Source organism: Pleurodeles waltl, chromosome 8 (assembly GCF_031143425.1).
Source record: "Pleurodeles waltl isolate 20211129_DDA chromosome 8, aPleWal1.hap1.20221129, whole genome shotgun sequence".
NCBI lineage: Eukaryota > Metazoa > Chordata > Amphibia > Caudata > Salamandridae > Pleurodeles > Pleurodeles waltl.
In genome coordinates this window covers 1,481,742,046-1,481,768,502 of record NC_090447.1, presented here as the reverse complement: position 1 = coordinate 1,481,768,502, position 26,457 = coordinate 1,481,742,046, and the positions used below count along the sequence as shown (strand labels likewise).

Below are 26,457 nucleotides of genomic sequence, written 5' to 3'. Positions count from 1 at the left end.
TGGACCGCAATACCCCCATGGGGGAGCAGCCACGGTCTCTCTAGAAGATTATACTCAACAGGAAGTTAATGATATTATAGACAGTTTTCAGCAGAGATCTGGGGAGACATTGCTTATATGGATGGTGTGATTATTTGACACAGGAGCACCTGGTGTGATGCTAGATGTAGGAGACGCTCCAAAGTTTTGCATACTTAACACTGATCCCATAGAACAGGAACAGTTTAGGGGCTATCAAGATAACCAACAGATCACCCTACTGCAGCAAGCAATCATGAGGTATAGTCATAAGTATCCTACAGAGTCAGACAGGCCACAAAATGATAAACCCTGGTATACATTAAGAGATGCAATGCAGAGAATTAAGGAAGAGGGAATGAAAATTGCAATTTTTTGGGTGATGCTTACCGTCTGTTGGAGGGACCGCTCTCTATATCAGTGTGAAACAAAATAATTTGTTTCACTCCTCCAGCCTACAAACATGTGATAATAACCCTATTAATCAATCAGACAGGTAATCCTTTAAAGAATGTACTGGAAGCTGTCCATAAGCTGGGAGAGCTGGGAGATTGGATGAAACCTGAGAGAGCCTCGAGATCTGAAGGCTGCACAGATACAGAGTATCTAGGAGAGATATGTTTATAGCATTGCGGATGGACAGTGTCAACAAAGAACAGATAGATGGGACAGATACCAAGACTCTCTGGGAGATGTATTGCAAGCGAGGGCTGGACAGAAAGGAGGGGAGGTGAATAAGCAGGATAACAAATGTGTGAATCAGGGCAAATCACAGATGCAGGAGGAAAGAAAAGAGAGGGAGAAAAATGTTTCTCTGAGGGGGAAGGAGGAGGAAGATTTGAATACTGTCTGGTTTACTGAGAAAAACCGAGAAGGAGAGGAATCTCCTTGTAGATATGAGAGCATATATCCAGACTTGACTTGGGCAAAAGTCGATAGGCTTATATCATTTTAGGAATTAGGCCAAACTCCAGTACAGGGATGGGCTCACAAAGATAATAGATCCCATGTTGATTCAGAAATTCACTGGAAACATAAAAATGTTCAAATGTTTCGGGCCTTGGCGGACACCGGAGCGGAGGACTCTTTAATATATGGAAATCAGAAAAAGTTAACCGGTCAGCACTACACCATCTCAGGGTTGGGTGGAAAGCAAACTCCCACTGTGTAGACTAATGTTCAGAAGAAAATAGGGAGAACGCCAAAAAGAGAATACACTGTTTTGATTGTGCCCCTCTTAGAGTATATTCTAGGAATTGAAATTCTGAAAGAAAATGACTTTACATTTGGAGGATAGGTTTTATTAATTTGGATCAAAAAGATACATTTCAGTGGCAGCAGTGAGGGTGGGTCATCTGAAGATAACTCCAGTGAAGGTGCCTCCAGTACCAAAGTGGTTCGTTTGAAACAGTATTGAATATCGAGAGGGTATGAGGAAATAAGTAAGATTATACAGGATTTGATAGAGGCAGGTGTGGTGGCCGCAGTCACCACTGAGTGGAACAATCCTCTGTGGCCCGTACACAAACAGGATAGGTTCTATAGAATGATGATTGATTATTGTGAACTGAACAAACATACATCTCCTATGGCTGCCATAGTCCCCGACACCATCACTTTCATTGAAAAGATACAAAAACATGAAAGGACCAGGTATGCAACCATTGATATTGCTAATACTTTCTTCTCTATAGCTCTGGCCCTTGAGAATCAGGAGCAATTCAACTTTTTGTAGCTTGGAAGACAATTAGACAATTTAAGCCATTAAGATTACCCATGAGGTATGTACACAGCCCCACCATCTGTCACCGGCTGGTGGCAGAACACCTGATGAAGTACCTGTCATTCCAGGGGTGCAGTTGTCGCATTATATTGATGATGAGATGATTCATGGAGAAAAACAAGAACAGGTGCAAACTCAGTTGGACAGGGTTGTGGAACATTTACAAAGCAAATGGTGGATGATAAATCCAGATAAAATGCAAGGATCCTCTCAAAATGTGACGTTTCTAGGGATTGAGTGGAATCAGGGACATATGGATGTGTTGCCGCAGGTAAGACAAAAGATACTAGAATTTGCTGCACCCCATAATAAGCAGGAAACTCAGAGATTCATTGGATTGTTTGGTTTTTGGAGACAACATATCCCTCACTTGAGTCAGATTTTGGCCCCTTTGTACAAAGTGATTCGAATGAAACGTGAGTTTGAATGGGGAGAGTAGCAGCAGTGTGCGTTTGAATTGGCAAAGGAGGTGATTCAACAGGCTTTAGACTGATGGGCAGTACATGAAGGAGACACTGAGTTACATGAAACCCTTAAGGGACAATCTGCAAATTGGAGTATGTTGCAAAAACAGGGAAGAAAGAGGGTGGCCATGGGTTTCTGGACCAAAAAGTTACCATAAGCTGGAGAGCAATATACTCCCTTTGAGGAGCAGTTACTGGTGTATTACTGAACTCTAATGGAAACTGAGCAAATGACACTAGGGAATAATGTGATTCTGAAACCCGAGATCCTGATAATGCAGTGGGTGACGAGTTCACCCAAAACTCACCGACTAGGACATGCACAGGAAGCAAGTGTCATTAAGTGGAAATGGTACAAACAGGACAGGGCCCGAGTGGTACCAACCGGAATAGTGGCCCTGAATGAACAAGTGGCGCAGGCTGCCGTGCAAGATGATGAGATGGTGTAGGAGGTGCTGGAAGTAAAAGAGTCACCCCATGAGGTAGGGTGAGCCATTTGAATCCTTGTCCCCTGAAGATTGGAAGCATGTATGGCTCACCGATGGTTCAGCCAAGTATGTGGAGGCCAAGAGACATTGAAAGACAGTGTCATATAATCCTGTAACTAAGAAGCTGCTTACCACTACTGGAGAAGGGAGGAATAGTCAATAGGCAGAACTGTATGCTGTATATCAAGCTTTAAATCAAGAGTTACCTGGGACATTTCACATTTATACTGATTCTTGGTCCACCGCCAAGGGGTTAGCCACCTGTATTTCCATGTGGCATGCACACAACTGGCAAATACATTCCAAAGAGGTGTGAGGCAAAGAGTCGTGGCAGGAAATGTGGGAAATGCTAGAGCAAAGTACCATTACTGTATATCATGTTGATGCCCACTGTCCCACCGACTCACTAGAACAATGGTTTAATTCCCTTGCAGACAACAAAACCAAAATCTCAAAGGCAGACGTGGCAACGCAGGATCGTGACTTGGTGGGGATGGCTAAATGGGCGCAGAAAAATGTGGACACCTGGGAGAAAAGGCCCCTAACAGGTGGGCAGAGATTAGAGGGAGGCATATTCCCCTAGGTTTGATAAAAACAGTGATCATACAATGTCCTATCTGTCAACACACACAACAGAGATCTGTCCTGCAAGCTGTCAGAGGTCAGTTGGGGAGAGGGAAGTTGCCAGGGCAGATATGGCAAATTGATTACATTGGGCCACTACCGAATAGTCGCGGTGTCAATACGCCTGCATGGTGGTAGATACTTATTCTGGATATCTGATTCTGTTTCCATGTAAACATGCTACTCAGTTTAACATCATCAAAATGCTGGACTTGTTAATGTTGTATTACGGGGCACCACTGCAGGTCCAGAGTGACAACGGTTCACATTTTAAAGGTAAACTGGTGCAAGACTATTGTTCACAACACAATATTGAATGGATTTATCATATTCCATATTATCTACAAGCTGCAGTATTGACTGAGAGAATGAACAGCTTAATAAACGCCCAATAACAACAACTAGCGGATGGCACCCTCAGAAATTGGAGAGATAATTTGAATGAGACCCTATTGCTACTTAATAATAGACCCTCGACAAATGATGAAACACCATCATTGTGAATGTTAACCCCAGCTTTACAGATAAAACCCCATGTTGCAACAAATACTATGATGTATTGGGAGACAAAAGCAGGAGCCTTAGCTCGATACTGAGCAACACCAGAATCTGCAGGTCTATATTTGCATGCTCTGAACATGTACAGACTGATACCAAGAGACATGGCTTTACTTGAAACAGGTGTTGCGATACAGATTCCCACAGGGCATTTCGGATTGATTGCTCCTCGATCTGAGCTGGCACTCAAAGTTATTGAGATCTTGGGGGGAGTGACTGATGCAAATTAGCAAGGAGAAATTAAAATAATTTTACTGAACAGTGGAGAAGCTGATTTGATAATACAGCCTGGAGACAGAATTGCTCAGATTGTCATCATTCCAGAGTATGGAGGAATAGTTAAAAAGAGGACTGCCCAGCCCTTCTTACAGTGTGTGAGGAGTGAGGTTTTGGCTCAACTGAAAAAAATCCTGGTGATAAGGTGTGAATCGGCCTCCTGAACGAGCAGAAATCATAGCAAAAGGCAAAGACAATGTTTTGTTAGTCATGAAACCAGGACATGAAAAGTAGGAGTACATACCAGCTGATAAATATTATTTGTGAGAGTGATCACACTTGTCTCTTTTACAGATCATACTATGAGGTGCCTTTGTGGTAGATGTTCTGAGAGGTCTACCGTTTGACGCGTCCTTTTGGGGTCGGGAGGGACCAAAAGCTCCAAAGTGATTGACTGACAGCGCCAATCGACATCTCTAATGCACCAACATCATAATGTTTGGACTTAGCTGGCACAAACTGTGCTGAACAGGTCAGATTTCTGCCTAGACAAATATGAAAAGTACAACTGATGTCATTTCTACCTGCCTGGTGGTGATTTCAACTCCCACAAGTGTTCTGCTGCAAATGTTTAATGACACCGAGAAGGATGGAACAGTGAAAAAAAGTGATGTGTTGACACTTTTTAAACTCTATGAATACTGCTGGTTTTGTCAAGAGACAATGGATGAAAAATGGGATAACCTAACACACATGATCACTTGCAATATTACTGGTGGTTATGTTTGCTACAACTTAACACGCACCACTCACAAAATTGTAAAATGTGGCTAAATGCCCCTTGAAGCAACAACGGAGTCTCCTCAACAGATCCCGTGGGAATAACGAGTTCTATGTCAACAAAGAAGCGATAAAATATGTTAAAATGTTAATAATAGCATGTCTTGTAAAAATATTATTTCTGCTGCTAGTCACATCAAGCATATCAAATTACTGGTGGGGGTGGTTATCCTCTAGAGAGGTAGCAGTGGGCCAAGCAGTCCTCAGGTATCTTTTCCAGTGAAGGCGAGCTATGTCTTTCATCTCGCTATCCTAATTTCAGGTATGCACATTGCCTAGAAAAAAGGGGTTTGAAATGCATTGTAAATTCTCATTAAAGTTTAGCCTATAATGTTTAGAATTTTATATTATGTATATGTTTATTTAAACATGCGATTAATGTATTTATTGAACAGACAGATGTGTAATACAATGTGCATCAATACTGCTCCCTACTCTGATTCAAGCATGTGAAACTATGAAAGTTTCAATACTAGAGTAAGAAAATTAGTTACTTACCTGTAACTTTAGTTCTCCAGTATTGGAATCTTTTATAGATTCACATGCGATCCACCCACCTCCCAGGAGAAGATCATCTTCATCTCTCTTTTCTCTTTTATATCCTATATGCACTTGTGCTTAGAAACTCTGAAGGACTGGTGCTTCTCTCAGGACGTTCTAGAGGGTGGTGTCACCTGATTGGTGGGCCCTGAAGTTTGGTCCTTTTTTCTTAATATGACTCTGATAGAGTGCTAATCTGAGAGGCCTAAGGGCCTTTAGGATTAAACCTATGTTAATACTACTTAATTAAAGGTACCGGGAACTCCCATCTCTACGATGGGGAATGATTCAAGCATGTGAAGCTATGAAAGTTCCAATACTGGAGTAACACGTGCTTCCAATGGAGATGGTGTAACCTCCCTCTGCCAAAGGAATCCTTTGTCTGCATTTCCTCGGCCTGAGCTTTTCATGCAGTAGGAGGGCAGAAACCTGTCTGAGGGGTGGCAGCAGTGTGGGCTGCCCGGAAAACCCCAGAAGACTAGTTGGATCAATGCTGGGGGTCATGTAAGCAGCTACAAGACTGCATGGAATCATACAACCAATACTGGCAACAGTACTTGGGTATGAGTCCAATATGTTTGATACCAAAGTGCCAAACTGCCCAGGTTCGGAGTTATCATTGTGTAGCTGGACACAGGTGTCCGGTACATGGGTAAAATGGCTTTCTCACACTTACGAAGTCCAGTGAAATGGAGCTGGAGTTCGTAGGAGCACCTCTACTCATGCAGGGATGCCCTCACACACAGGTACCTGCACCCTGCCCTCTGGGCTATGAGGGCCTGCGTAGGGGTGACTTACAGTGACCTGGTGCAGTGACCTGTAGTGAAAGGGTGCATGCACCTTTTCAACAGGCTGCAATGGCAGGCCTGCAGACAGATTTTCTATGGGCTTCCATGAGGAACCCCTGGTGCCACAATGTCCTGAGTACCTAAGTACCATATATTAGGGACTTATACAGGGGCACCAGTATGCCAATTGTGGGGTGTGCTGAGCCCTAAGCAACCAAATTGAGAGGGATAGAGCACAATCACTGGGGTTCTGATTAGCAGGATCCCAGTAAATACAGTCAAAACACACTGACAGCAGGCAAAAAGTGGGGGTAACCATGTCAAAAAGAGGGTACTTTCCTACACAAGGGAATAAATGAGGTGAGGCAAATCCCCTTGATGGAGGTGCACCAAATGCATTATTTAATGAGATACTAGATGTCAGTAAATGAGTAAATGAGACAGTCCTTTGAATCTGATGTATCTAACAGCCTATCCCTTTTCAAATTGCATACTCATTTAGCAGGTAAGTGAAATGACATACTTAATGTATTTGACGCCGGGGTCTTCTTTGACTGAAAGTGAGCAGAAGTCTTCAACGTCAACCCTTGTCTCTATGACAAGTAGTGCTTCAGCTGTGAACATGTCATCACTGTGGTTGTCCTCAAAATCATGAAACTCAACATCAATTGAAAATGGCACCACTTTCCTGTCTCTTCTTAGATCTCCTTCTTTGGGAGTCTCTGGAGACTGAAAGTGGAGTCTTGGTACAAAGACCCCCTTTGCCTTGCTCATCAGATCTTCCTGAGGTTGAGTCCTGTGGTTTGCACGGATATTCCTGTCAGCCATGCATCCAGATCATCTGCCTGTTTTACCATGGAGTGAAACTCACTCCTAATAATAAAACTGGAAGTTGCATGAGAGGATGCCCCATTAAGTAAACTGGAAAAGTCAAGGGTCGCATGGACAGATGAGCACCGAAGAGTAATATGAGCCAGGCCGATTCCCTCTTGCTCCGACAGGGCAGACACCAACCAAAATGTTTTTCCGTCACCCCGCATGTGCAGGGTGCTAGTCTGGTTGGGGTACGATAATCTCACCTCAGTGGTCACCAGGCACAGCATGAAAAACACTTTCCACATAGACTCAAACTAAAAACAACACACTTCCAACCGAACACCCTACACCAGAGGTCTTCAAACTGGGGGGCGGGCCCCACTAGGAGGGCCTCAAGTGATCCGGAGGGGGAGGGGGGCGCCAGACTCTTGCTAAAAGAAGCATTATATGGATAACAGGCCTTTGTTTTAAGCAGAAGCATGTTATTGCATATTTAAAAAGGTAACAGTACTTAACTGCAATGTTTAAATAGGTCTAGACATATTTAAACATTGCCATCTTTATGAAATAATTGTGAAAAATTCTGAGGGAGGCCCAATGATTTTTATTTTTCAACTGGGGGGGTGCGGCATTAAAAGGTTTGGAGACCACTGCCCTACACAGTGTGGCTTGGTATCCACACGGATAAGCGTTGCAGGGCTATACCATTGCTACAATGCATTACAGAGACTCAACAGAGAGACAACCTGTGTCTAGTTTGAGTGAACAAATATGTTTTAAATGCCTTTCTGAAAGCTAAGTGGTTCTGTGTTTCTCTTAATCTGAAGGAGCTCACTCCATATTTCAGGGGTAGATGTTAAAATTACCTGCATCTACACAGTGGTTTCTTTATTTTGGGAATCTAAAAAAGGAATTGCTCAGAAGATTAAAGATCTCTCAAAGGCCAATGATGCTGTAACTGGCCAACTGCAGAGATCATGTCCAACTTAGTCTTCTTCCTTCTACAGTAAGAGTATTTTTTAAAAAGCAAAGACATTTTGTAAAAAAAAAAACATCCAGTGAGAAAAATAAGGGAAAACACAATTGGTCTTAAAATGTGTGGCGTACAATCCATAAGTAAAGTATCAGAATGGTTCCAGTGTCAAAAAAGTCAAACAGGCCAGGTTCAGTGCCTTAGGAGCCAGAGGCCAGGGACTAGAAAAAGAACTGGCTTGATGGCCACTGACAGGGCATAATAGAATACTAGAGGTGTGTCCTTGCTAAAGGAGTAGCAAATGTTTTCCAGCTCTTTATGTTTGTGGCCTGTCTAGGTTACCCTACCATCCTTTTTCTATTTCTTTTAAAAATATTACTTAGTGATCCATTTCATTGATTATTAACCTCTATTTTAAAGATACTAAATGATATTCACCTCATATAACCTTCCATGGGGTTGCTACAAATATAAATGCTTAATTAACAAGCACTGGTAAAGCCAAAAGTTCTGGCGTAATTCACCAGCCTTTTTGCAATTCTTCTTTTGTTTCATCACAGCTTTTTCAAATCTTTGTTTGGAAAACTGCTAGGCATTTGTCAATCTAAACAAAAGATTATATGAAGGCAAAAATGTTTTCTGGTCTTAGAAAAAGCACACATTACCATAGTACTATCTGTCACCGAGGGGAGCTACTTTGTATGTGCTCCCTGTGAAAGGCCAGCAGCCCATAGATCATAGTGAAATCAGCAACGGCTGAAGTGGGGTGACACGTTGCCCCTTGATGCATACTTGAGTAGGTTGGCAAAAAATGTGAATGACACAACAGCAGAAAAATAGTGAAGTCTGACTGAAAACCTCTATAAGTAACTATGTCATACCCATAATGTTAGTAAAATCAAAGGGTCTTGGCTAACACAGATCTAAAAAAATAAGCCAATCGTTGTACCACTGGCTGCCAGCCTTTTTCCTTTTGGAAAGAAAGAAGGAAAGAAAGAAAAAAGGAAAACAGGAAAAAGGAAGGAAAGAAAAGAAAAGGAAACCAGGCCAGAAAGAAAGAGAAAAGGAAAGAAAGTAGGAAAGAAAGAAAACATTGAGAAATACGGAAGGTAAGGAGGAAGGAAGGAAAAGAATGACGGCAAGAAATTAAGAGGGAAAGAAGGAATGCAAGAAAGAAGAAAAGACAAGCCAAGAAAGAATAAAGGATAGAAAAACAGAAAACAAGAAAGAGGAAAAAAGAAATGAAAGCAAGAAGGAAGGAATGAAAACAAGAAAGAAGGAAAAAACAAAGGAAAGCAAGAAAGAAAGAGAAAAACAGAGAAAGGGGGAAAGAAAAAGAAAGAAAAGGAAAGTAAAGAGAAAGAGAAAGAAAGCAAGAGAGCAGAAAAGAAAGAAGGCAAAAGGGAAATGATGAATGAAATCAATAAAAAAGGAATGAAAGCAAGAAAGGAAAGAAGCAATGAAAGAAAGAAAGAAGAAAAAAGGAATGGAAGCCAGAAAAGGGGCAAATAAAGAAAACAAGAAGGAAGAAAAGAAGGAATGAAAGAAGAAAAGAAAGTTAGAAAATGAAAAAGAAGGAAAGGAGGAATGAAAGATAAAAGAAAGAGGAACAATTTAAAGAATGGATGAAAGGAAAAAGGAAAAGAATGAAAGAATAAAAGAAAAGCATAAAGAGGGAATGAAATAAAGATGTTAATCTATAAAAAAGGAAAGAAGGAATAAAAGAAACAAAAAGGAAAGTAAGAAAAAAGGAAAGAAGCAATGAAAGAAAAAAGGAAAGAACACAAGAAGGAATGAAAGAAAAAACAAAAAGAAATGAAAAAAGTAAAGACGGCATGAAAGAAAAAGGAAATAAAGAAGAAGGAAAGAGAAATTAAAGAATGAAAGAAAAAAGAAGGAAAACAGAAACTAAGAAAGAAGGAAAGATTAAAGGAAAGAAGGAAATAACAAGAAGTGTTATAGATGCTGCAAATTAAACATGATAAAGGCTGTTTTTCTCCCTGGGCAGAGTTTATTAAAGAACCCTGGGTAAAATTGAGGCCAGAAAAAACGTGCCCTGAAGAATTGTCTTCTAATGAAATCCCAGGAATAATACTGAAGCTTTTGATTACTTAATACAGAACAGTTTCAAATTGATGCAATCTGTTATGCTGTGAAATATAAGCAGTCAGTTAAACGACACTGCAAAAAGAGTTTACAACAGCATGGGCAAGAGACAGTAACTGATATAGCGTGGTGGAATGTGCCCTGTGCTCACATATGGTTTAAAGGATCCTGCTGTCACATCAGACTGTAAACACAAAGTCATCCAGTCGCTGAAGAGGGCTGACCACTATCCGACGCTATAGTGAGTGGAAACAAGATGTGAATAACACACCAACAAACAAATGGATGATGAAAGCTGGCTGAAAGCCCCTTTAACTAAATATATTGTACATAAATATTTGTAAAAAAAATAAAAGGTCTTGGCTAACGCAAGATCTAAAAATGAGTTGTTTATTGAAATGTGTTTTGCATATTTTAAGTGTTCCTTTACCCCAGAAGTGCTTATTACTATAATGAAGACACCCCCTTCAGAGAAGTTGACAAATTGATACTTTGACAACAACTGGGTGGCTGAGTGCAGCCGAATTTTAAGATCGAAGATTTGGTTCCCAGTTTCTGAACATAATTGCCCCTTACTGACATACGCATTGAAGGGGTTCAGGAAACCATTTCATTTCCCTCTGTGTCTGAATATGTTCTAGTGGATTTCGTGTTAAACATCTCTTATAAATACAGAATCTAAGGAAAGAGCAACCAGGGCACTCCAAGCAAATGAGTCCAAAGTCAGGTGACTTAGTATGTAGTGTTTAATCCTCAGTGTTAAGTAGTTGAATCATACATCAAAGATGTTTAAGTCCACATCTAAAAAACAAAGGTTGAATGGCAGGTTGCAATGACAGTCTGCCTCCAAATTTGAGAACCAAAACAGCCAACACGTGTTTCGTCCTCTCTGACTTTTTCAAGGCTCTAGAAAAAACTATCCGGTAAGAATATAAGCCGGTGTTCAATTTAAAATCCACATGATGAAGAGATCTCAAATAGGGAGAGGTAGACCAAAGAAAATATGTTTTTCTATTGGCTTCAAAACCTCAGAAAAACAACATGACCCCCTAAGTAGACCCTGTCTTGCCGTGCAGGGACGCCAAACTCATAGGTGAGGAACTTTGGCGTCCCTGCACGGCAAGACAGGGTCTACTTAGACCTTTTTCTTTGCTTACATGTCCCAGACTTGGGGTCATGTTGTTTTTCTGAGGTTTTGAAGCCATTACGCGTAAAGATTACCTGGCCTCGACTTTGGAAGGAACGCGGATCCACTACTTTGGATTCTGTCTAAAAACATATTTTCTTTGGTCTACCTCTCCCTATTTGAGATCTCTTCATCATGTGGATTTTAAATTGAACACCGGCTTATATTCTTACCGGATAGTTTTTTCTAGAGCCTTGAAAAAGTCCGAGAGGACGAAACACGTGTTGGCTGTTTTGGTTCTCAAATTTGGAGGCAGACTGTCATTGCAACCTGCCATTCAACCTTTGTTTTTTAGATGTGGACTTAAACATCTTTGATGTATGATTCAACTACTTAACACTGAGGATTAAACACTACATACTAAGTCACCTGACTTTGGACTCATTTGCTTGGAGTGCCCTGGTTGCTCTTTCCTTAGATTCTGTAATTTACAGCTCATGACATAGGTGTTTGTTGATATCCACCTGTGTTAGTGTGCACCTCGGAACCCTTGGTGGTTGGGTTTCTTGCACCAGGCTGGCACCCGCCACAAGTTTTGCTGATGATATACTACTGTGTTCGCTCTTGGTAACAGATGTGCATTGCCAAGCATCAACCACCTCTTTTTAGTGATATAGATCTCTTATAAATAGGAGCATTCTGTAAGCTTTAGACATATTAGGCGTGGCATACTATTTCAATAAGCTTATCCCCTCAGTCCTTACAAGTTAGCAATTTTTGAGAATTTGGGACATCCTTCCCCATAAAATAGTTCTGAAGCGAGGCAGTGCGCTAGATCGGAGCTTTAAAATATATTGAGCATTAACACTTTCCAAAACTATTTTGAAGAACAGGGAATGTAGGGATAATTTAGGCATGGAACAATTCCCCTTTAATCCCCGAAGTAGCCCATTTTACAGGGGTTGGAATAAAAGTAGTTTCAGTTTGATGGCTAATACTTGGGCAGCTAGCATGGACAGGCTGATGGTGAACAATAAGGCATAGTGGTAAAAAAGATTAGTGAACTGGCTGCATACTACTTTATTCCGGAATAATCACAAAAAGAGTCTTTACTTTGCTTTATATGACTAGTGTTGTACCTGGAAGAAACTAGACACTTGAATGACTGAATAAAAAATGGCAAAAGCAAAGTAAAACGGAAGATGGCTGATCTACATATGCTAAACTCCTGTGTTTATTTGCAAGATAATTTAAGTTTTTTTTAACGTTGTTTTTATTGACTTTTCAACTCTTGGGTATGTATAACAAAGAATACATGCCATATGATACTGGCTAGTTGCTGCCTTATGTCTCACAGTGCACCGTAAAGAAAGTTAAAAGACGTCTAGGGAACTGAGATTTTGTGGCTGGTGTTGGATTTTAGGAGGCATCGTAAGGAGCATCCTTTTTAGTTCTGGTTGGTAGTGACTAATTCTGGACTGTTTGGATGTCCATGTATTTTGTACTTCTTATATTCAGTGAACTCAAATCTATATAAAACTCATTTGTGAGTAGTAAAGTATGCTCAGGGAGTACATCATTTCAGAGGTTAAATACACCAAAACGAGCAGTTCAAACTTTGGCATTTTTGGGATAAAAGAAAGGTGCTTATGTGTCACATGATTTGAAAAAACTACATGGACAACAGCCTGATCCTTAGTAAAAAATAAATATGGCAAAATTCTGAGAGAAGATCAGCGAGTATCACATTTCTACATACTGCATTTCATAAAACGTGGGTGCTTTAGAATCAGAAAACCTATAAAAGTATTATAAAAAATATCCACATAAATAGAATAAACCAAATCGAGACTTTGAGGCTGACTCAATTAAAGAAATAAAAATCAAAGTTTGGGCTGTAGTGCATGTAAAACATGTTCACAAGTACATTATCATTTGACAAAATTGTAATGTCTCCTCTTTAACTGAGGCTTATTTTAATGTGGCTGAGAATGAGTTAAAATGTTATTAGGGATCATTGAAACCCGACAAATAAGTAACTGTGGTACCTTATCATTTTCCGTAACTATCTGGATGGCATTGGGAATAAGCCTAGCTGTCTTCTCTTTAGTCATGGTGGTAATATCTTTCAAAGGAAAAGCAATCTAAAATAAAAGAATCAGATATATAAATTAAACACTTTAGGAGATAATAGTTTTCAGACTGAAACCTAATTGAAAAAAAGAGTTTTCAAAGCAGACAACACATCTCTAAGTGAATTCAACAAGAAAGAAAATAAGTAACTTACTTGTAACTGTAGTTCTCCAGTATAGGAATCATTCATAGATTCACATGCTTGAATCATTCCCTATGTTCATAGGGAGAGTCCCCATATCATAACAAGTAGTGTAAATTATAATAATAGGCTTTTAAAGGAATGTAAAGCTTAATTTAACAGCCTATCTATGTCCTTTTCTTAAAAAGGACCAAAGTCATTGACCAATCAGACGACAGCACACTCTAGAATCCTCCCCACAGAGGCTCCAATTCCTCAGATTTTAGCACACAATGGTGAGTTATGACTGTAAGCACAAGGGGAGCCTGTACGAGGAGGAGGGTGGGTCGCATGTGAATATATGAAAGATTCCAATACTGGAGAACTACAGTTACAGGTAAAGAACGTATTTTCTTCTCCAGTTTTGATCCTTTCATAGACTGACATGCTTGAATCAAAATTGTCAGCAGTTCATAATTAGAAATAACATGCATTTACATAACAAGCGGATAGTGGGCAGAAAAATGATAGTATGGCTCACTTTATTGGAATAGATGGTGTAAACCTACTTGCCTCACTCCTGTATCTGACCTATCAGCTTCAGCCAGGCAATAGTGCTGCATGAATATGTCTGCTGGACCCTGTTGCTGCTCTGCAGATCTGCTGGATAGACACACCTGCAAATAGAGCTGTTGATGTCGATAAAGCTCTCGTAGAGTGAGCTTTCACTTTATTCGTCAATGGCTTCCCTGCCCTTGCATGGAAGAATTGAATGATATCTGCAATCCATCTTCCGATTGTGACCTTGGATGCTGGAATGCCTCTTTTGTAGTTACCATGTGTGACAAATAACTGGTTTGACTTACAAAATTGTTGTGTTCTATGTAAATAGAACCTGATTCACCTTTTAAAATCTAAGGTGTTAAGTGCCTGTTCGGCTCTTGACTGAGAGTTTGGAAAAATGTTCTTAGAATGATGGGTTTATTTAAATAAAAATCAGATGGAATTTTAGGTATGAATTTAGGGTTTATCCTAGGGAGAATACTGTTCTTTTTGAACTGCATGAAGGGTTCTTTTATAGTAAAGGTTTGTATCTCACTCAGTCTTCTAGCAGATGTAAGTGCTAGCAGCACTGCAGTTTTCCTAGTAAGATATTTTAGGTCTGCCTTGTGTATAAATTCAAATGGGGCTTTCATCAGCTGCCTTAAGTTGATATTAAGATGACACGTAGGAGGTGGTTTTCTTACTGGGGGAAAAACCCTGAAAAGCCCTTTCATAAATTGCTTCGTAAGTCTTGACAACCAGAGAGAACGTGTTTTGTCTGCTCTCCTAAATCGGTATACTGCTGAACCTTTATGAATGAATGTGTGAGTCCAGATTTTGCTAGCTGCAAAAGAAAAGGGTACAATCTGCTCAGGATTTGAAGAAAACAGGTGCAAATTCATTTGCTGGCACCAAATACAAAAACGTTTCCATTCCAATTCAAACGATTTGTTGCTAGAATTTGCTCTGGCTAGAATTTCTCTACAATCAGATGGAATGTCTAGGCTTTCAAATTCATGGTCTTCAGGAACCAAACCGCTAAATGTAGATGCATCGGATTGGGATGTAAGGTCTGGCCCTTGTTCATTGTTAGCATTTCCCGACTGGGCGTTAATAGTATGTGTGGTTTTTCCGAAAGCAGGAGAAGTTCTGTGTATCAGAACTGTCTGGGCCGTTTGCGAGCTATACGGATGATCCTGCAAGGTTCTCTCTTTAGATTGCAAAGTATCCGTGGGATTAGAGGAACTGGGGAAAAAGCATAAGCAAATATTTTTGACCATCTTCTCGAAAATGCATCTCCCTACGATCCTTTTTTGGTGACGCCAACTTGCATAATACTGGCATTTGCGGTTGTTCTTGGTCGCAAACAGGTCCAGTTTCGGCATGCCCGTCCTGATGAATATGTTCTGTAATATTTGATGGTTGAGCTACCACTCGTGGCAGATTGAAGTCAATCTGCTCAGTGTGTCTGCATGCACATTTGATGCTCCTGGCAGATGTTCCACTCTCAGAGATATTTTGTTTTGTATATCCCACTTCCAAATTTCCTGCGCTTGATGTGACAGAGCTGCTGATTTCGTTCCTCCCTGTTTGTTTAAGTAGTGCATGCACATGGTGCTATCCATTCTGATGAGCATGGACAATTTGCAATTCTAGGAAGGAACAAACAGAGTGCTAGAGCTATGGCTTTTAGTTCAAGATAATTGACGTGCATTTTCTTATCGGAATTGCACCATTTTCCACTGTCGGAGAGATCTTGCACGTGAGCACCCCATCCTTGTAGGGACACATCTGTCATTATTACAAAATCTGTTGCTAGAGATGGAAATGTTAGACCTTCTGAAACGTTCTTCTTTTGTGTCCACCACTGTATGGAAGATATCATTACGTGAATTATTTGAATGATGTTGTCAAAGGAGCCCTGAGATTGCTTCTACTGCTTGTGTATCTCTTCTTGCAGTGGACTCATGTGAAGTCTGCAGTTTGGAATTAGAGGGATGCAAGAAGATAGCATTCCTAGGAACGATTTGTATATCCGAACTGAAACTGATTTTCTTTTCATAAGTTTGTGGGACAATTGTTGTATTTTTGTCTGTCTGTCCAAAGAGGCGGTTGCTTTGTCTGTACTGAAGTTGATAACTGTACCGAGGAAGGTTATTTCTGTTTTCGGAATAAGGGATGATTTCTGAAGATCAGTTGTGAGACCCAACTTCTTGAACAACGTGAGACATGAGTTTGTATGCTCTGTGATTGTTTGAACTGATGGTGCCTTTATCAACCAATCGTCCAAGTACGGGAATACTTGAACTCCTTTTTGTCTTAGCTGCGCCGCCACCGGGGCTAGCCCTTTTGTGAATATTCGAGGGGCTGATTTTAAACTAAAAGGGAGCACGTTGAACTGAAAGTGAGCACTGACTACCTGGAATCGCAAGTACCTTTGATGATAGGGATGAATGGGTGTAGGAAAGTAGCCTCTTTTTAGCATCGTACCGCACTTTTTGCCTGTTTGTCAGTGTGTTTGACTGTGTTCACTGGGATCCTGCTAGCCAGGACCCCAGTGATTATGCTCTCTCCCTTTTAACTTGGTTACTTGTATCATTTGCACCCCACCTTTGGCAAACTGGTGCCCCCATTAAATCCCTAGTACATGATACTCAGGGCATTGGGGTACCAGGAGATCCCCATGGGCTGCACCATGTATCTGCAGGCCTGCCATTGCAGCCTGTGTGAAATCAATCAATCAATCAAAGCATTTGTAAAGCGCACTACTCACACATGAGGGTCTCAAGGCGTTGAGGGTGTTAGGAGGTTAGGGGGGTGAAGGGTGCTGCTACTGCTCAAACAGCCATGTCTTTAGGTGTCTCCTGAAGGTTAGTAGGTCCTGTGTCTCTCGCAGGTAGATAGGAAGAGTGGTCCATGTATTGGTGGCGAGGTGGGAGAACAATCTGCCACCGGCGGTCGTTCTGTTGATGCGTGGGACATTGGCCAGGGCAAGCTCAGCAGAGCAAAGCTGTCGGGTCGGGGTGTAGAAGGAGAGCCATCCGTTGAGGTAATCTTTTCTGGTGATGTGCAGTGCTTTATGAGCGTGGGTGAGGAGGTTGAACGTGATTCTCTTGTTGACAGGGAGCCAGTGCAGGTCTCTCAGGTGGGCTGTGATGTGGCTGTGGCGGGGATGTCCACGATGAGGCATGCGGAGGCGTTCTGTATGTGTTGCCGTCTTTTCTGGCGCTTGGCAGTGGTTCTGCATAGATGACATTGCCGTAGTCTAGTCTGCTGCTTACGAGGGATGGGTGACCGTCCTTCTGGTTCAGGTGGGGATCCATTTGTAGATCTTCAGAAGGATGTAGAGGGTATTGAAGCAGGAGGAAGAGACGGTGTTGACTTGCTGGGTCATTGATAACGATGAGTCCAGGATGAATCCCAGGTTGCGTGTGTGGTTGGCGGGTGTCGGTGTGGTTCCCATTGTGGCGGGCCACCAGGAGTCGTCCCAAGCAGAGGGGGTGGAGCAGAGGATGAGGACCTCAGTTTTGTCCATGCACCCTTTTCACTCCAGGTCACTGCACCAGGTCACTGTAAGTCACCCCTATGACACGCCCTCCTAGCCCAAAGGGCAGGGTGCAAGTACCTGTGTGTGAGGGCATCCCTGCACTAGCAGAGGTGCCCCCATGAACTCAAATCCCATTATCACTGACTTCGTGAGTCCGGGGATGCCATTTAATGCGTGTAGTGGACATAGGTCACTACCTATGTCCAGCTACATAATAGTAACTCTGAACCTAGGCATGTTTGGTATCAAACATGTCGGAATCATACCCCAATACTGTTGCCAGTATTGGAAGTATGATTCCATGCACTCTGGGGACTCCTTAGAGGACCCCCAGCATTGCTCCTACCAGCCTTCTGAGGTTTTCCGGGCAGCCCAAGCTGCTGCCACCCATCAGACAGGTTTCTGCCCTCCTGCTGCTTGAACAGCCCAGAACATAAGATTTCCTTTGGGAGAGGGCGTAACACCCTGTCCTTTTGGAAATAGGTGTTACATGGCTTGGGAGGGGTAGCCCCCCCAAGCCACTGGTATGCTTTGAAGGGCACATTTGGTGCCCTCTGTGCACAAACCAGTCTACACCACTTCAGGGACCCCAGTCCCTGCTCTAGTGTGAAAATGGACAATGGAAAGGGGACTGACCACTCCCCTGTCCATCACCACCCCAGGGGTGGTGCTCAGAGATCCTCCAGAGGGTCACTGGGTTCTGCCATCTTGAATCTAAGGTTGGCGGGTACCTCTGGGAGTATCTGAGTGGCCTGGTCAGGCAGGTGATGTCAGAGCCCCCTCCTGATAGGTGCTCACCTGGCTAGATGACCAACCCACCTTTTAGGGATATTTAGGGTCTCTCTCCTGGGTAGGTCCTCAGATTTGGCTTGCAAGATTCCAACAGTACTCCCCTGCAACTTCTACCACTGGAACCGCGACTAGACCCTCCAGGAACCGACAATCTGCATCCGACTCTGCTTGCAACATTGTTTCCACGACTCCATCCAGCTTCTGCAACATTTACCCAGCTGTGTATCCTCTGAGGACGGCAAGTCTTTAGTCTGCACGAGAAGGAAAAAGGAATCTCCCTTGGAGTGAAGGAGTCACTCCTCTGCATCCGCAGGCACCACCTGCAACGATGACCGGCTGTATGGAGCTCATCTCATCCTGAGCTGCGTGGATCCTGCAACACAGGTGGTGGTCCAGAGTAGTCCTCTTGGTCTTCTCTGCCAGCTGTCCAACTTTGGTGGAGGTAAGCCCTTGTCTTCCCAAGCAGGACAGTAACCCCATGCACAGCGTCTCTTGCAGCTACCAAAGCCTGTTTGCAAATCTTTCAAGGGATCTTCAGGCTCCTGGTAGCCCCAGCCCGCAGCATTCTTTCCTGGAACGCACAGCCCTCAGCGTGCTTCTCCTGCATCGTGGGACCATTCTCCAGTTGTCCTGCATGAGCTCCTCTGTGACTCCTGGTTCCTTGTCCTGTGGGTCTCCTGTGGGGCTGTCTCTTCTCCTCCAAACTCTCTGCATTGCTGAGGGTCCCCTTAGAACTACCCCCATGGGTTGAGTCCTCCTGGACCTTGCTAGTCCCCAGCAGCTCCACTTTTGCTTCACTGCGACTTCTGCTGTTGCCAAGGCCTGTTGGTGGCTTTTCCACGCTATTGACCTACTGCAATCATCTATTTGCGTGGGACATCGTCTGCATCATCTTCACCTGACCATCTTCGTCCTACCGTCGACCAACTCTTGAATCCACAGCTGGGTGGGTAGTATCTCCTACTCCTCCTGGACTCTTCCTTGACCTCTGAACTTGGTCCCTTTCTTCAACAGGTCTTCCTCTTCAGGAATCCACTGCTGGTTTCTTGCAGTCTTGCCTTAGTGTTGCATTTTCTTCTTTTCCTTTCTTTTGTGTGGTTTGAGGGAAATCTAGTAATTCACTCCTTTCCTCCTGGTCGCTAGGGGGCACTGTGGTACTTACCTTTGGGGTTTCCTAATACCCCCAGCTCCCCTCTACACTTTCCACTTACCTAGGTGGGGATCCTGGGTTTGCATTCCATTTTTTTGTATATGGTTTGGGGTCCCCCTAGGGTTAATTTTTGTCTATTTGCATTTGCACTGTTTTCTATCACTTTCTATGCACATACTAGTGTACATATTTAGGGGGTTATTCTAACTTTGGTGGAGTGTTAATCCGTCCCAAAAGTGACGGTAAAGTGACGGATATACCACCAGCCGTATTACGAGTTCCATAGGATATAATGGACTCGTAATACGGCTGGTGGTAAATCCGTCACTTTTCCGTCACTTTTGGGAAGGATTAACACCTCCTCCAAAGTTAGAATAACCCCCTTAGTGTGTTCACTTACCTCCTATTGGACGGTTGCCTATCTTGTGTTGTAGTTCTGTCTTACTGTAATAAAGACCCTTTATTTTCTAAACACTGAGGGGGTCATTACGACCTTGGCGGGCGGGTACCGCCGCCCGCCAGGCGGTAACCGCCGTGCGGCCGCCAATGCGGCCGCACTAGCGCGGCCCCCATTATGACATTCCCGCTGGGCCGGCGGGCGCAAACCAAGTTTGCACCCGCCGGCCCAGTGGGGATGAGGCCGCAACATAGGAGCCGGCTCCTAATGGAGCCGGCGGTGTTGCGGCCGTGCGACGGGTGCAGTTGCACCAGTCGCGCTTTTCACTGTCTGCTATGCAGACAGTGAAAAGCTGGCCGGGGCCCTGTTAGGGGGCCCCTGGCATGGGCAGTGCAGGGGCCCCAGGACTCCCCTTACCGCCAGCCTCTTCCTGGCGGTGCAAACTGCCAGAAACAGGCTGGCGGTAGGGGTGTCATAATCCCCAGGGCAGCGCTGCTTGCAGCGCTGCCCTGGCGGATTATCACCGCCGGGGCTAAAACGGCGGGAAACCGTCGGCCCCGGCGGTGCGACCGCGGCGGAAGGGCTGGAAGCACCGCCAGGGTCGAAATGACCACCGGAGTGTTTTTTTTCATGTATGTAAATGCTGTGCGACTGCAGTGGTATTGCATGAGCTTTGCATGTCTCCTAGATAAGCCTTGGCTGCTCATCCACAGCTACCTCTAGAGAGCCTGGCTTCTAGACACTGCCTACACTACACTAATAGGGGATACCTGGCATAAGGCGTAAGTACCTCAGGTACCCCCCACACACCAGGCCAGCTTCCTACAATGGGTATGTGGAAATATGCATCCTTGAGGCCGATAGATGTCATATGGTCTCCATGGTTTAGAAGGTACAAAATGTCTTGTAAGGTGACCATCCAAAATGACTTGTTTTTTTTTTTAGATATTTGTTCAGTTTGCAAAGATCTATTGGATGCCAATATGATCAGAAAAAAATGGGAATAAAGGCCCATTCCCTTTTGAAGCTTCGGCACTCTTTCTATTGCTTCCTTCCTTTTCATGAGAGAAATTTCTTTCAGTATCTGTTTTAGACGTGGAGGGGGTGGACCTCTGGGTGGGAGATTGGGTGGTTTGTTGATAAATTTGAGGGTGTGCCCTCTAGTTATGACATCTAGGACCCATTTGTCTGTTGTTATACCAGCCCATTGGTGTAAAAATTGGGAAATTCGACCTCCTAAAATGTGCTTTGATTGGGAATGTAGGGTAGCCTGCGCTGGTGTGAGGTCATTGTTTTTTTGTAGTGACTCGACCTCTGGTGGGTTGTTTCCCCCTAGATGGTTGTTTGTAGGCTGCAGCAGGCAGTTGTCTGTACTTCAGGGTGTTATGAGAACAGTATTGTCCTTGATAGGGTTGATTTGGCTGCCTATAAGGTTGAAACCCTCCCCAATAGGAAAAGGAACTCCCGCCTCTGGCTCCTTGAAAGGGTTGCCTCTTCTTTGCAACATACCCAATGATCTGGCTGTGTCAGTATCAGTTTTAATGACTCACAGTCATAGGGCATGTCCAAGATTTTTCTTTGCACCTCTGATCTAAAGGTTGTGGCTTTCAGCTGGGCTTGTCTTCTGCATATAGCTGCCCCTGCCAACTGCCGAAATCATGTTGAGGATATGTCAATAGCACTGTCTATTATCACGGCAGACGCTCTATTCCCTTCTTGGAGAATTTTTCTGGCCTCTTCTTTGGAGTCATCCAGAAGGAGATCTATATATTGTGACATATCTGACCACCTCTGCCTGTCGAACCTTGCGGGAATAGTCAGTGAATTAGCTTTGCGAACTGTAAGCCCAGCCATACTTGAGAATTACTTCCCAATAGAATCAAGACGGTGGCCGTCCTTTTCCAGTGTTGTCGTGGGCCTGACGGATCTTTTGGAACGCCTCTGGGCCGCTTGACTAATAACGGTCATAGGATACTTGTTTCCGGTCCAGGGAGGACCTGGCTTGGCAGTTTGAGCTGGACTGTTCCAATGGAGAACAGGGTCAAGACTGATTTGCGTATGGCTGGGTCCAAACTGGGGTGGCGTGGTGAGCAAAAAAAACAATGTAATAAACACAGATCTTTGTGATTGGGGCTGAATGTTTGCATTGTTCAGCATTCTGTCCATCATCTGTTCTTTTTGCATTTGTAGCCCCAAGTGGGAAGGGTATGCCCAGACGTGGGTCCTGTGCTCACTGCACCACTGGATTCAAGCTAGCCTAGCTGATAAAGGGTGATACCCTGAAACCGGTCCTAGGATGCTAGTTTCCGGTCCAGGGAGGACCTGGCTTGGCAGTTCGTGCTGGACTGTTCCCATGGGGAACACGGTCAAAACTGATTTGCATGTGGCTGGGTCCAAACTGGGGTGGCGTGGTGAGCAAAAAGACAATTGGTTAAACCAAGATCTTTGTGACTGGGGGTGAATGTTTGCATTGTTCAGCATTCCGTCCATCATCTGTTCTTTTTGCATTTGTCACCCCAAGTGGTAAGGGTATTCCCAGACGTGGGTCACGTGCTCACTGTGCCACTGGATTCAAGCTAGCCTAGCTGATAAAGGGTGATACCCTGAAACCGGTCCTAAGATGCTTGTTTCGGGCCAGGGAGGACCTGGCTTGGCAGTTCGGGCTGGACTGTTCCCATGGCGAATCGGGTCAAGACTGATTTGCATGTGGCTGGGTCCAAAATGGGGTGGTGTGGTGAGGAAAAAAAAGATGGATTAAACCCAGATCTTTGTGACTGGGGGTGAATGTTTGCATTGTTCAGCATTCCGTCCATCATCTGTTCTTTTTGTAATAACAGAGTCTGGCCTCAGGTGGTCTACTAAACATGCTGGTGCATTGTCTGGCACTTTGTATTTTTTATCCAGTCTTGGTATGACTGCTGATATGGTGGCTGGATTTTTCACAGTATGAATACCCTCTTGCCAGATAAAATCTATTATGGGTATTGCTTAGACTGACTTATCTCTGAGTTCCTTAAAATCATATAAGAAACAGTCTGTCTGTTTAGAGGTAAGAGGTAATTGAAACCTTTTCGCTGCACGCTCCATTATGCTATGAATACCACTAATATTGTTTGGTGGAGAGTCTACAGGAGGTGGTTGCGGGTGTGACGGTGGTTGTATGACATAATTGTCCCATTCTGAAGTCGTGGAGGCTTGGTCTCTTATTTCACCCTCCTTGTTCCTCTTCTGATGTATCTTGGTCATCTGCTGGTGGGTCTGCTAATGGCATTGTAGATAGCAGAGGCACTGATAAAGATAGTGTAGTAGGGCGAGTGGGTGGTATCTGAGGAGGTGATTGTGCTGGAGTATGAAACTGCGATGTAGGTGTAGATTGCGCAGGTTCAGGAAATCGTCTACAATAATTTTGTAGTGTTGTTTGTAGATTAAATATCAAGCCGTGTGGCATGTGGACTGTTTGGTCCAGCTGATCATTTGGTGAGCCGAGGTGGTAGCTCTGTTGTACATATTGATTCATGTAAGTATTGTCCTGATAGAACTGGTCATCATTTTGATCATCATCCTGCTACTTAACCTGTAATTCAGAGGGGCTGTGAGCTACCCCAAAAGATCCTTTGTCGTACGAATCATCATCTAGCGGATGATGCAGTGTATATGGGGTGACCTTACTTGGTGAGGTGTGTTCCGGACGTAGCAGTTCTTCTGTGGGTAGTGTAGACAGAGACATGCCTGTTGCAGGTATCGAGGGCATCAGTGTTATGCTGGCAGAAAGCTTAGATGATAAAAACTCTGTAGACGCTGTGGCTGTCATTGGTACCCTCGTCAGTGGTGGTGTTGTTGATGGTTCTCTTGTCAACGGTAGCGTCGCTGATGGCGGCTTCACCAATGGTGGAGTCGCCGACTGTGGTATCTTCCTAGTAAACATAGTCGATGGTGCTGTCGTCAACTGCAATGGTGTAAGTGTTGCTATACCGCTCGTCGATGAGATTGTCAACTAGAGTGGTTTTTGCTGCGTCATTATTTTGTTAGTTGATGGAGCCTTAGTCATAATCCTGCAGGATATAATGGTTGTCGACACCAATGGAGATGAGGATATTATCATTGTGATGCCGCCGCTGTCAACGTTGAAGTTATGGTGGTAGATGTCATCAATGATATCGTCGTCGAGACAGTAATGACATTTTTGATTTTTTGACAGAAATAACTCCTGATGTTCAAGAAAGTGATTTTAATGCTTTTCTGACAGAAACTTCCTTATTAGCTGCTGTTGAAGGCCCAGAGGAGGCCTTTGAGGAAGACTTCTTTTTATGTGGTACAATCTCTTTCCCATGAGATTATTTAAGTGCTTTTCTGTGGGGCTCTGAAGGCTCCCTTTCCAGAAATCTTTCTCTCTTGTCGGATTTTACAGTCTGTGAAGAGTCATCACTCTCTTCCTCAGAAACTGGATGTTCTTTAGATTACAGTCTTTGTAACCACAAAAGAAGTCTTCCTTCTCTGTCCTTTAGGGTTTTCTGTGAGAAAGTTCTACAGATTTTGCAATCTTTAACCTTATGCTCTGGATCCAGACAAAAAATACACTCTCTGTCCAGGTCCTCTGAGTGTAGTCTCTTTTTGCCATAGGTGTTACATGGATTAACCAAGCCCTTCCTTGGAGATCCTGACATTGTCAGAGTGTCCCAGAATTTAATAAAATGAAAGGCAAAGCTGACCTGAGGAGTATTCTATTGAAATTAGTTGTTCTGAAGAGAACACTCAGTAAGACTCCCATCACCTGACGTGCGGTAAAAAATCTGAGGAACTGGAGCCTCTGTGGTGAGGGTTCCTAAGAGTGCTGTCGTTTGATTGGTCAATGTACAGCTTTGGTCTTTTTTTATGAAAAGGACATAGATAGGCTGTTACGTTAAGTTTTGCTTTCCTTTAAAAGCCTATTATTATAATGTACACTACTTGTTATGATACCGGGGACTCCCACTACGATGACAGGGAATGATTCAAGCATGTGAATCTATGAAAGATCCAATACTGGAAAATTGTTACTTACCTGTGATCATAGTTGTGCATCTCAGAAGTCCTTACTGAAGTCGTAAATAAAGAATAGTCCCTCCCATGGGAGGGACCCATGAAAACACTTCCTTCTGAATATAACATAGTTCATCTATAGTTGGATGGATGTAGGCACCCCAATGTCTTTAGTCTGGTGATATCTCTGTAATTATTAAGACAGGCTAGGTTAACCTGCATTTTTAAGTAGAAAAAGAAAAGTATTTTTTATAGCAGCAATACCCACTGCAGCACTTAACTGAAAGGAATGTGCTAGAATATCTAAACTAACCTGTAACCAGCATCTAGAGAAAGAGAAAAAATGAAGGAAGAGCTGCCTGACAGGTCAAAAGTGCAGAAGCGGCAGGAAAACCTCCTCTGTTTCTTAGGGAAGTCAGTAGATTCCCTTTTCCCGCATGCATTGTACAGGCAGTTAGCCTCACAACCCCAGTTCTTTTTGAGCAGCAATAAGTAATGTATGTAAACTGAAAATGCTAACAATAATACTTACAAGTAGGGAGGAAGTAGAGTTCCTTTATGCCTTCAGTGAGAATTCCTACGATGCAGAACTAGGATTAAAAGTAAGTAACATTTCTTTCTGCATCATAGGATCTTCAATGATAGTCATAAACAGAGAATACAATAGCAAGTATATGCCTAATCTGCAGCTGCCAATAACAAAATGCAAGTGACAATCCATCACTTAACTCATCTACTAAAGGTTTAGCTCTTGGATCCCCATCGAAGCAATAATGCTTGGAAATTGTATGTATTGATCTCCAGGTGGCTGCCTTACAAATTCTGGTCAGAGGTGCATTCCTTATCCAGGCAGTAGAAGCTGCTTTATCTCAAGTATAGTAAGCTTTAGGTTTCCAAGACAGACACTTGCTAGATAACTGATAACAAATAGCAATGCTTTAAACTATTCACCTGACTTTAACAAATAACTGGTTTGTTCTGTCCGAAGATAATTCAAGAAGTCCTCTAACATCTAAAGGAATAAAATGTCCTTTCTGTTGGAGAAGGATTACTAAAAAATACTGGTAGTGAAACTGTGATTTATATGAAAGTCTGAAACAACTTTAGTTAAAAAACAGAGATTTGTTCTTAAGACTACTGTATTACTGTGAAATACTGTGGGGGTGATTCTAACCCTGGCGGTCGGTGTTAAAGCGGCGGCCAACCCGCCAACAGGCTGGCGGTAAAAAATATGGGATTCTGACCCTGGCGGGAACCGCCAACACAGACAGCCACTTTAACACTCCGACCGCCACGGCGGTACAAACAAACAGCGCGGCGGTCACCGCCAACAGCCAGGCGGCAGCCAATGTACCGCCCACACTATCACAACTCACCAATCCGCCACCTTTTCCGGGGCGGGAGCACCGCCGATA

The 26,457-nt window shown here is 43.3% G+C and overlaps 1 protein-coding gene across 3 annotated transcripts in view; it reads right to left on the bottom strand.

Annotated features, from left to right (window-relative positions):
• The window catches only part of GRAMD1C (GRAM domain containing 1C), a 1,284,216-nt gene that overhangs the window by 848,049 nt on the left and 409,710 nt on the right, over positions 1–26,457 (bottom strand). For all 3 annotated transcript variants that reach the window (XM_069202670.1, XM_069202671.1, XM_069202672.1), the window contains exon 5: positions 13,389–13,484. In XM_069202670.1, the coding sequence (XP_069058771.1) occupies positions 13,389–13,484 (96 nt within the window). The remainder of the gene's footprint in view (positions 1–13,388; positions 13,485–26,457) is intronic.